This window comes from Scomber japonicus, chromosome 7 (assembly GCF_027409825.1).
Source record: "Scomber japonicus isolate fScoJap1 chromosome 7, fScoJap1.pri, whole genome shotgun sequence".
In the NCBI taxonomy this organism is placed as follows: Eukaryota; Metazoa; Chordata; class Actinopteri; order Scombriformes; family Scombridae; genus Scomber; species Scomber japonicus.
The window spans coordinates 36,262,910-36,275,146 of NC_070584.1; the positions used below are offsets into that span (position 1 = coordinate 36,262,910).

The 12,237-nt window shown below is 48.3% G+C and overlaps 1 protein-coding gene across 2 annotated transcripts; it reads left to right on the top strand.

The window, feature by feature from the left end:
• Positions 1-152: 152 nt before the first annotated feature.
• Positions 153-10,419, top strand: serpinc1 (serpin peptidase inhibitor, clade C (antithrombin), member 1). Of its 2 annotated transcripts, none has more exons than XM_053322163.1 (8): positions 153-268; positions 1,198-1,567; positions 1,929-2,144; positions 5,362-5,499; positions 5,857-6,075; positions 6,264-6,438; positions 6,635-6,699; positions 9,934-10,419. In XM_053322163.1, the coding sequence occupies exons 2-8, from the start codon at positions 1,199-1,201 to the stop codon at positions 10,108-10,110; spliced, it is 1,359 nt and encodes a 452-aa protein (XP_053178138.1). In that variant the 5' UTR covers positions 153-268; position 1,198; the 3' UTR covers positions 10,111-10,419. The 2 variants fall into 2 exon arrangements, with proteins under 2 accessions (XP_053178138.1, XP_053178139.1); XM_053322164.1 differs by lacking the exon at positions 153-268 and adding an exon at positions 304-336.
• The last annotated feature ends 1,818 nt before the right edge of the window (positions 10,420-12,237 follow it).

The following is a 12,237-nucleotide window of genomic DNA, read 5'->3' on the forward strand; positions in this document are numbered from 1 at the left end:
TCTTGAGTATCTTGGGTTATATAATTAATATAATTATTAAACAATAGTAATATATGTTTGTGTTGTGTAATGATCGTTTCAGCCTCCGGGCGGCGCTGTGTCTCTGCTGCTGCTGTCATGCTGTGCAGCTTGTTGTCCAGATGTTTCCAGGAGCTCTGAGCTCATCAACAGATCAATGACTCAAAGGTCGCTGTGATGTTTCAGCGCTCTGCAGGACACTGACCTGAGCTGCTGCAACTCACTCATCTCCTCTCCTCTACCTGCTCAGGTAAGACTTTACTGTCTCTCCTCTACCTGCTCAGGTAAGACTTTACTGTCTCTCCTCTACCTGCTCAGGTAAGACTTTACTGTCAGACTTCTCAGACCTTCACATTTCTGCAGGGTTCAGGGGTGAAGACTGTGGAAAGAGAAACTGGAGTCTGTTCGTTTCCTTCATGTTTAGTTTGTAGCAGCGGTACAAATATTGAGTCGTGATGTTCTGGACAGATATCTGTAAATCTGTCTGTCCAGTCTGAAGCTGAATCAGGTCAGGAAGCTTTGAATGGCTCGATAAACCTGCGGAGACGAAGGACTGAACTAACGCTGAGAGGAGCTGAACAGAGTCGACCACGAAGGGAATGAAACCAGAAAAGGATCAGAATGTCAGGTCACAGTTAAAACAGGATCCTGGTGCAGATGCAGAGAGAGAACCCAAATATGACAAGCTGGGACTTTAAATACATGACTCAGAAAATATCACAAACTATTTTAAAATAAAGTGTAACAAGATAGACTCATAATAATAAAGTTCATTCAGATCCAACTGTTAGCAGTAAAACAGGGAAACAGCTGATTGGCTGTATGCTACAGTCTGAACCTGCAGCGACCGTCTGTTATAAAGCATCCAGAAAATAACTTGGTAAAAATGATTGATGGTACATTTCCTGTGAATGATGACTGTAGGGTGACTGTGTGACTGTTTGACTGCTGGGTGAGTGTGTGATGAGTGTGTGATGAGTGTGTGGAGAGTGTGTTTGTCTGTTTGTGTAACTCTGCAGTTTAATCTCAGTCAGACTTTGATCTTTAAATAAAGCCGACTGAAGATCAGCTGCTCAGAGACTCACTTCAGCTTCAGTGAAGAACCAGTCATTGATATTTATTGGACTTCCTGTTTCCTTCAAATTAAAAAAACACAACTTGTTTATTTCATGTCTCCAGGATGAAGCCTTGTGATTGGCTGTTGGCTCTGGCGTTCCTGCCGCTCGTGTCTTTCGCCGCCCAGCCGGACATCTGCAGCGCCAAACCCAAAGACCTTCCTCTGGAGCCGCGCTGCGTCTACCGCGGCCCCGAGACCCCCGAGGGCCCCGAGGGCCCGACGCAGGAGCCCGAGCAGATCCCAGAGTCCACCAACCCTCGAGTGTGGGAGCTGTCGAAGGCCAACGGTCGCTTCGCCCTGTCGCTGTACCGCCAGCTGGCCCTCAGTAAGACCCCCGAGGCCAACATCTTCATGTCCCCCATCAGCGTCTCCACCGCTTTCGCCATGACCAAGCTGGGAGCCTGCGAGCAAACGCTGCAGCAGATCATGGAGGTCAGACAGGAAGCCAGGATCCTCTCTTTACCTCCAGCGCCACCAGCTGGTCACATCTCACTGTGTTTGATACATGTAGCATGTTAGCGTGTTAGCGTGTTAGCATGTTAGCATGCTGAGCAGCGCACTCCTGCTGGGTTTGAATGAACCGTTTCATCTGAAACCTTTTCTTTACAGTTTAAACAGTTTTTAACATTATTTCTAAAGCAGATGTTTAAGTACTAAAAACTGTTGCAGGAAATACTTTTAATTACTATTATCTCAATAATTCTGTTACCTGTAATAATTTTAGTGTCTGTCTTCGTCCGTTTCTCGTCTCGGTCTCTGTTCCACCGTCTGTCTGCTCTGTTGGTGTCTGCAGGTGTTTGAGTTTGACACCATCAAGGGGAAGACGTCCGATCAGGTCCACTTCTTCTTCGCCAAACTGAACTGCCGTCTGTACAGGAAGAAGGACGAGACCACCGAGCTGATCTCTGCCAATCGGCTGTTTGGAGAAAAATCTCTGATGTTCAACGAGACGTACCAGAACATCAGCGAGACTGTGTACGGCGCCAAGCTGCTGCCGCTCAACTTCAAGGTACCCGTTCTGACCCCGTAGTAACCCAGTAATAATCCCATAGTAACCCCATAGTAACCCCGTAGTAACCCTATAGTAACCCAGTAATAACCCCATAGTAACCCTGTAGTAACCCCATAGTAACCCTGTAGTAACTCCATAGTAACCCATAGTAACCCAGTAGTAACCCAGTAATGACCCCATAGTAACCCAGTAATAACCCCATAGTAACCCAGTAATAACCCCATAGTAACCAGTAATAACCCCATAGTAACCCCATAGTAACCCCATAGTAACCCAGTAGTAACCCCGTAGTAAGCCCATAGTAAGCCCATAGTAACCCAGTAGTAACCCCATAGTAAGCCCATAGTAAGCCCATAGTAACCCAGTAGTAACCCCATAGTAACCCAGTAGTAACCCCATAGTAGCCCAGTAATAACCCCATAGTAACCAGTAGTAACCCCATAGTAACCCAGTAATAACCCCATAGTAACCCAGTAGTAACCCCATAGTAACCCAGTTGTAACCCAGTAATAACCACATAGTAACCCCATAGTAACCCAGTAGTAACCCCATAGTAACCCCATAGTAACCCCAAAGTAACCCAGTAATAACCCCATAGTAATCCAGTAGTAACCCAGTAGTAACCCCATAGTAACCCCGTAGTAACCCTGTAGTAACCCCATAGTAACCCCATAGTAACCCAGTAAAAACCCTGTAGTAACCCCGTAGTAACCCCATAGTAACCCAGTAGTAACCCAGTTTTAACCCCATAGTAACCTAGTAATAACCCCATAGTAACCCCATAGTAACCCAGTAATAACCCCATAGTAACCCCATAGTAAGCCAGTAATATCCCCATAGTAACCCCATAGTAACCCCATAGTAACCACATAGTAATCCAGTAATAACCCCATAGTAACCCCGTATTAACCCCATAGTAACCCAGTAATAACCCAGTAGTAACCCCATAGCAACCCAGTAATAACCCCATAGAAACCCAGTAATAATCCCATAGTAACCCAGTAGTAACCCCATAGTAACACAGTAATAACCCCGTAGTAACCCAGTAATAACTCCATAGTAATCCAGTAGTAACCCCATAGTAACCCAGTAGTAACCCAGTAATAATCCCATAGTAACCAGTAGTAACCCCGTAATAACCCAGTAGTAACCCCGTAATAACCCCATAGTAACCCAGTAATAACCCCATAGTAACCCTGTAGTAACCCCATAGTAACCCAGTAATAACCCCATAGTAACTCTGTAGTAACCCCATAGTAACCCTGTAGTAACCCCATAGTAACCCCATAGTAACCCAGTAATAACTCCATAGTAACCCCATAGTAACCCAGTAATAACTCCATAGTAACCCCATAGTAACCCCATAATAACCCAGTAGTAACCCCGTAATAACCCCATAGTAACCCAGTAATAACCCCATAGTAACCCTGTAGTAACCCCATAGTAACCCAGTAATAACCCCATAGTAACTCTGTAGTAACCCCATAGTAACCCTGTAGTAACCCCATAGTAACCCCATAATAACCCCATAATAACCCCATAGTAACCCAGTAATAACCCAGTAGTAACCCCATAGTAACCCTGTAGTAACCCCATAGTAACCCCATAGTAACTCTGTAGTAACCCCATAGTAACCCTGTAGTAACCCCATAGTAACCCAGTAATAACCCCATAGTAACCCTGTAGTAACCCCGTAGTAACCCCATAGTAACCCCGTAGTAACCCTGTAGTAACCCCGTAGTAACCCCATAGTAACCCCATAGTAACCCCATAATAACCCCATAGTAACCCAGTAATAACCCAGTAGTAACCCCATAGTAACCCAGTAGTAACCCCATAGTAACCCCATAGTAACCCAGTAGTAACCCCATAGTAACCCCATAGTAACCCAGTTTTAACACCATAGTAACCCAGTTTTAACCCCATAGTAACCCAGTAGTAACCCCATAGTAACCCCATAGTAACCCAGTAGTAACCCCATAGTAACCCCATAGTAATCCAGTAATAACCCCATAGTAACCCCATAGTAACCCAGTAATAACCCCGTAGTAACCCAGTAATAACTCCATAGTAATCCAGTAGTAACCCCATAGTAACCCAGTAGTAACCCAGTAATAATCCCATAGTAACCAGTAGTAACCCCGTAATAACCCAGTAGTAACCCCGTAATAACCCCATAGTAACCCAGTAATAACCCCATAGTAACCCTGTAGTAACCCCATAGTAACCCAGTAATAACCCCATAGTAACTCTGTAGTAACCCCATAGTAACCCTGTAGTAACCCCATAGTAACCCCATAGTAACCCAGTAATAACTCCATAGTAACCCCATAGTAACCCAGTAATAACTCCATAGTAACCCCATAGTAACCCCATAATAACCCAGTAGTAACCCCGTAATAACCCCATAGTAACCCAGTAATAACCCCATAGTAACCCTGTAGTAACCCCATAGTAACCCAGTAATAACCCCATAGTAACTCTGTAGTAACCCCATAGTAACCCTGTAGTAACCCCATAGTAACCCCATAATAACCCCATAATAACCCCATAGTAACCCAGTAATAACCCAGTAGTAACCCCATAGTAACCCTGTAGTAACCCCATAGTAACCCCATAGTAACTCTGTAGTAACCCCATAGTAACCCTGTAGTAACCCCATAGTAACCCAGTAATAACCCCATAGTAACCCTGTAGTAACCCCGTAGTAACCCCATAGTAACCCCGTAGTAACCCTGTAGTAACCCCGTAGTAACCCCATAGTAACCCCATAGTAACCCCATAATAACCCCATAGTAACCCAGTAATAACCCAGTAGTAACCCCATAGTAACCCAGTAGTAACCCCATAGTAACCCCATAGTAACCCAGTAGTAACCCCATAGTAACCCCATAGTAACCCAGTTTTAACACCATAGTAACCCAGTTTTAACCCCATAGTAACCCAGTAGTAACCCCATAGTAACCCCATAGTAACCCAGTAGTAACCCCATAGTAACCCCATAGTAATCCAGTAATAACCCCATAGTAACCCCATAGTAACCCAGTAGTAACCCCATAATAACCACATAGCAACCCAGTAGTAACCCCATAGTAACCCCATAGTAACCCCATAATAACCACATAGCAACCCAGTAGTAACCACATAGCAACCCAGTAGTAACCCCATAGTAACCCCATAGTAACCCCATAGTAACCCTGGTTCTCTGCTGCAGGAGAACCCAGAGCAGGCCCGTGTCACCATCAACGACTGGATCTCCAACAAGACAGAGAACCGGATCCAGGACACGCTCCCGCCGGGGGTTTTGGACTCCACTGCGGTCCTGGTCCTGGTCAACACCATCTACTTCAAGGTACCTGCACACCTGAAACCAGAGCTCAGCTTTGATTGGAGCAGAGGAGTTACCTGATCCAGTCCCACCTGGAGGCGACTCAGAGTCAGTAACAGCAGCCGGAGTCTTTATTTTCACCTTCAGACGATCAGACACTCAACATGAAACTCATCAGTAGACACAAATGATAGATAATCTTTCTCTGATCACAAAGTGAAGATAAAGTAATATTAGTGTTTAGTAGTAGTTAGTATATTAGTATATTAGTATATTAGTATATTAGTATATTAGTATATTAATATATTAGTATATTAGTTTAGTATTTGTACAGTTTTGAGATTCAGGATCTGGTCTGCAGACGGTGTGGTTGTGTTTCAGGGTCAGTGGAAGAACAAGTTCGACAAAGACAACAACTTCGCCGATGACTTCCACGTCAGCGAGAGCCGCCGCTGCTCCGTCAACATGATGTACCAGGAGACCAAGTTCAGGTACAGGTACTTCCCCGACGACCAGGTGCAGCTGCTGGAGATGCCCTACCGCGGAGACGACATCACCATGGTGATCGTCCTGCCGAGCAGAAGCAGCACGCTAGCACAGGTACGACGTTTAATGCTCTGTGATCCACAGGTGAGAGGGGACAGGTGAGAGAGGGGAAAGGTGAGAGAGGGGACAGGTGTGAGAGAGGACAGGTGAGAGAGGATGATCTCTGATGTGTGTGTGTGTGTGTGTGTGTGTGTGTGTGTGTGTGTGTATCTCTGTGTGTGTATCTGTGTGTGTGTGTGTAGGTGGAGGAGGGTCTGGACCTCAGGAAGTTAACCCTCTGGTTGGATCAGATGAAGGAAACGATGGTTTCTGTTCACGTTCCTCGATTCAGAGTCGAAGACAGTTTCAGTCTGAAGGAGAAGCTTCAGAAGATGGGCCTGACTGACCTGTTCAACCCTGAGGCTGCTAGTCTGCCAGGTAACACACACACACACACACACACACACACACACACACACACACACACACACATACACACAGACACACACTTGGATAATAAAATTATATAAAATGAATTAAATAATAAAATAATACTGTCTGTATGTCTGTGTGTGTGTGTGTGTGGTGTGTGTGTGTGTGTGTGTCTGTGTGTGTGTGTGTGTGTGTGTATCAGGCATTTTGCAGGACGGCTCTGATGGTCTTTTCATCTCTGATGCGTTCCATAAAGCTTTCCTAGAGGTCAGTCACACACTGATGACATCACTGAGAGCTGCTCCCTGATTGGACAGCTCTCTGACACTTTAATACAAACACACACTGCTGAACAGATGAAGGGGGGCAGCAGCCTAAACAGGAAGCTCAGACTTCCCTCTCCCCAGCCACTTCGTCCAGCTCTTCCCGGGGGATCCCGAGGCGTTCCCAGGCCAGCCGAGATACATAGTCTCTCCAGCGTGTCCCGGGTCTCCTACCGGTGGGACGGGCCCTGAACACCTCACCAGGGAGGCGTCCGGGAGGCATCCTGACTAGATGCCCGAGCCTCCTCATCTGGCTCCTCTCAACGCGGAGGAGCAGCGGGTCTACTCCGAGCTCCCTCCGGATAACTGAGCTTCTCACCCTATCTCTAAGGGAGAGCCCAGCCAGCCTACGGAGGAAGCTCATTTCAGCCGCTTGTACCCGCCATCTTGTTCTTTGGGTCACGACCCAAAGCTCATGACCAGAGGTGAGGGTAGGAACCCAAAGCTCATGACCAGAGGTGAGGGTAGGAACCCAAAGCTCATGACCAGAGGTGAGGGTAGGAACCCAAAGCTCATGACCAGAGGTGAGGGTAGGAACCAAGACCGACTGGTAAATCCAGAGCTTTGCCTTTCGGCTCAGCTCTCTCTTCACCACGACGGATCTGTGCAGAGTCCGCATTACTGCAGACGCCGCACCGATCCGCCTGTCGGTCTCACGCTCCATCCTTCCCTCACTCATGAACAAGACCCCGAGGTACTTGAACTCCTCCACTTGGGGCAGGATCTCACCCCCGACCCGGAGAGTGCACTCCACCCTTTTCCGGTTGAGGACCGTGGACTCGGATTTGGAGGTGCTGATTCTCATCCCGGCCGCTTCACACTCGGCTGCGAACCGATCCAGTGAGAGTTGGAGGTCACGGTCTGATGAAGCCAACAGGACCACATCATCCGCAAAAAGCAGTGACCCAATCCTGAGGTCACCAAACCGGACCCCCTCCACACCCTGGCTGCACCTAGAAATCCTGTCCATAAAGATTATGAACAGGATCGGTGACAAAGGGCAGCCCTGGCGGAGTCCAACCCTCACTGGAAACAAGTCCCACTTACTACCGGCAATGTGGACCAAGCTCTGACACCGGTCATACAGGGAACGGATGGCCCGTATCAGGGGGTCCGGTACCCCGTATTCCCGGAGAACCCCCCACAGGATCCCCTGAGGGACACGGTCGAATGCCTTCTCCAAGTCCACAAAACACATGTGGACTGGTTGGGCCCCATGCACCCTCAAGGATCCTGCAGAGGGTGTAGAGCTGGTCCACTGTTCCACGGCCCGGACGAAAACCACACTGCTCCTCCTGAATCCGAGGTTCGACTATCCGACACGGACCCTCCTCTCCAGCACCCCCGAATAGACCTTACCAGGGAGGCTGAGGAGTGTGATTCCCCTATAGTTGGAACACACTCTCCGGTCCCCCTTCTTAAAAAGAGGGACCACCACCCCAGTCTGCCAATCCAGAGGCACTGCCCCCGATGTCCACGCGATGCTGCAGAGTCGTGTCAACCATGACAGCCCCACAGCATCCAGGGTCTTGAGGAACTCGGGACGGATCTCATCCACCCCCGGGGCCCTCCCACCGAGGAGCTTTTTGACCACCTCAGTGACCTCAGCCCCAGAGATAGGAGAGCCTACACCCGGGCCCCCGAGTCCTGTTTCCTTACCGGAAGGTGTGTCGGTGGGATTGAGGAGGTCTTCGAAGTATTCCTTCCACCGATCCACAACGTCCCGAGTCGAGGTCAGCAGCACACCGTCCCCACCGTACACAGTGTTGACGGCGCACTGCTTCCCCCTCCTGAGACGCCGGATGGTGGTCCAGAATCTCTTCGAAGCCGTCTGGAAGTCGTTCTCCATGGCCTCACCGAACTCCTCCCATGTCCGGGTATTTAGCTGCACTCCGCTTGGTCTGCCGGTACCTGTCTGCTGCCTCCGGAGTCCTACAGGCCAATAAGGTCCTATAGGACTCCTTCTTCAGCTTGACGGCATCCCTCACCGCCGGTGTCCACCAGCAGGTTTAGGGATTGCCGCCCCGACAGGCACCGACCACCTTGCGGCCACAGCTCCGGTCGGCCGCCTTAACAATGGAGGCACGGAACATGGCCCACTCGGACTCAATGTCCCCCGCCTCCCCCGGTACGTGGTCCAAGCTCTCCCGGAGGTGGGAGTTGAAACTCTCTCTGACAGGAGACTGCCAGACGTTCCCAGCAGACCCTCACAATACGTTTGGGTCTGCCAGGTCTGACCGGCATCCTCCCCCACCATCGGAGCCAACTCACCACCAGGTGGTGATCAGTTGACAGCTCCGCCCCTCTCTTCACCCGAGTGTCCAAGACATGCGGCCGCAAGTCCGACCACACGACTACAAAGTCAATCATGGAACTGCGGCCTAGGGTGTCCTGGTGCCAAGTGCACATATGGACCCCCCCCCCCCCCCCCCTTATGCTTGAACATGGTGTTCGTTATGGACAACCTGTGACGAGCACAGAAGTCCAATAACAGAACACCGCTCGGGTTCAGATCGGGGGGGCCGTTCCTCCCAATCACACCCCTCCAGGTCTCACTGTCGCTGCCAACGTGAGCGTTGAAGTCCCCCAGCAGAACGAGGGAATCCCCAGAGGGAGGACTCTCCAGCCCCCCCTCCAAGGAGTCCAAGAAGGGTGGATACTCTGAGCTGCTGTTTGGACCATAGGCACAAACAACAGTCAGGATCCGCCCCCCCACCCGAAGGCGGAGGGAGGCTATCCTCTCGTCTACCGGGGTAAACCCCAACATACAGGCACCAAGCCGGGGGGCAATAAGTATTGCCCCCCCTGCCCGGCGCCTCTCACCAGTGGCAACTCCAGAGTGGAAGAGAGTCCAACCCCTCTGGAGGAGACTGGTTCCAGACTGGTTCCAGACTGGTTCCAGACTGGTTCCAGAGCCCTTGCTGTGCGTCGAGGTGAGGCCGACTATATCTAGCCGGAACTTCTCAACCTCACGCACCAGCTCAGGCTCCTTCCCCACCAGAGAGGTGACGTTCCACGTCCCTAGAGCTAGCTTCTGCAGCCGAGGGTCGGACCGCCAAGGTCCCCGCCTTCGGGGAGGGACTATCTATTAGTTATATAATTATATGTATTATTATATAAACTATCTATTAATATTTAAATGCTGTCTAACTTAGTAAATGTTTGTTTTACTGTGAAGGTGAACGAGGAAGGAAGTGAGGCTGCAGCTGCCACCGTTGCCGTGGCGATCGGTCGCTCCTTCCCGACCAATCGGGAGGTTTTCCGGGCCAACCGTCCGTTCCTGCTGCTAATCAGAGAAGTCTCCATCAACACGCTGCTGTTCATTGGCCGCGTGGCCGACCCCTGCGACCAATAGAAACACTGAGGTCAGAGGTCAGAGGTCACGTGGGGTCATTTTAGAAACATTAAAGTTTAATATTAATATTTTCAGACTGAAACATTTCTGCTGATTTTATTGTTTTGATGAGTCAAAACAGGAAGTGATGTAACGCCCTTGTGATTGGTTAATGATCAGTGATGTCAGTGCTTAACGGGAGACGTTTCCATGGCTACAGAGTGGTAACCATGGAAACATCCCCTGTCCATCGAGCTGAAAGTGTTTAACTCAGTTTGATTGTTGTTGTGATTTAATGCTTTTTAAATAAAGATGATTTATTGAAACGTGCGCTACGTACAGATATGTTCGTGTTATACTCTGATTGTTTTATTAAGTTTAATCTTCAGAAACAAGATGAAACAGCTACAGAAATAAATTCATGTTCAAGTGAACCGAAGGAAAAAGATGAGACTCGTTATCATTCTGTGTAAAGTCAGAATAAATAAATCAGCCTCTTCCTCCAGACGCTGCGGCTCGTAGTCTAACATCAACCCGGACGGCGTTTCATCTACGATCATCCAATACATTATTATTAATCAGTAATAAAGCTCTGTGAGGGTTAGGGTTAGTTATTAGGCCCCGAGTCAGACGAGCTAGTTCTGATTTATTCTGTCTAGAGATCGGACGTCGGACCGTCACAGAACAGAAGTCTCGTTGGATCAGAATCAACCAGAGAATCCAGAATGAGACCGAATCCTCATCACGGTGATCAGAACTTTAGACTTTTATAAAAGTTGGAACAGAAGTTTATAATCTGGTTTCCATCCTCAGACTGAGTTTTCTGTTGTAAGCTGAAGATGTTCGGACCCTCTTCACAAAAACCCCTTTAGCTCCTTTAGCTCCTTTAGCCCCTTTAGCCCCTTTAGCTCCTTTAGCTCCAGATCCACAGAGCTTCTAGTTAGAACAAACGCGTTTTTGACAGCCTAAACGTGCCCGAAAAGTCACCAAAATTTGAACGCACATCAGACCCGGCGAAAAATGTGATATTTTATGGTTCGCCAAAATGGCCGTCGCAAAATGGCTCAATAGCGCCCCCTATTGAATATAAAAATGTGAGAGATTGACGTAGACAAACGAAATTTGGTATATATATGTATCATGTCCAGACGCACAAAAAAGTCTGTGGGACCCATGACGTCACTCCAACAGGAAGTCGGCCATTTTGAAAAATATGTGCGATTTTGGCGTTTTCCACACTTCGTACTCTAACAAACTTGTCCTAGGGATTTAATCCGACCGACTTCAAATTCACTCAGAAACATCTTGAGATATTGGACATGAAAAGTTATCAAAAACTTTCTGATTAGGGATTTGGTTTCTTCGTGGTGATGTGAGGAATTTTGATGTTTCGCCATTAAACAGGAACTGTTGGCCAAATGGGGGTACTGCACCCCGTAGAAGATTAAGGAAATTGAGCCCCTCCCTCCAGATTGACATAGATGAACAAAACGTGGTACACTTATGTATCATCTAAAGACGCACAAAAAAGTCTCTTGGACCCATACCCTCACTCCAACAGGAAGTCGGCCATTTTCAAGTGAATTTTCGATTTTGCCACGGTTTGATAGAATTTTCACACCACGTGAATTCCTCCTAATCTGACCGACTTCATTTTGACTCTGTGTCATCTCAAGACCTTGAAGATGCGTCGCGGCAAGTCTCGCTCAGTCGTGGCGGGGCGGGGGAGCTTGGGCCCGATCATCGCTGCTTGCAGCTTTAATTTGTTTTTCTTCAGAGGATCAAAGATCCGGATCCGTTATCTCAGAGATCAGCTGGTCTTCTTCAGCAGGGTTCGGGTCCGTTCTGATCTCTGTAATAAATCTACTGTAAGAGTTTAAACTCCACCATCACTCAAAGCTTAGACCCTTAAACCCTTAGACCCTTAGATTGGCTGAAACCCGTCTGTGGTGGATCTCCGTTATTGGTTAAAAACCACAGACTGTATAAAGAAACAGACGTAACATCCGTGATGTCACCCATTGGTTTGTGGACTGCTGCTCGGAAGCCAATAGTTTCTAATCTAGGCAGCGCCATCTTGAAAATTTCAGGTGCATGCTGGGAAAAATAAAAACATGGATTCTACTTATATGGGCATGAGGCGGAGTC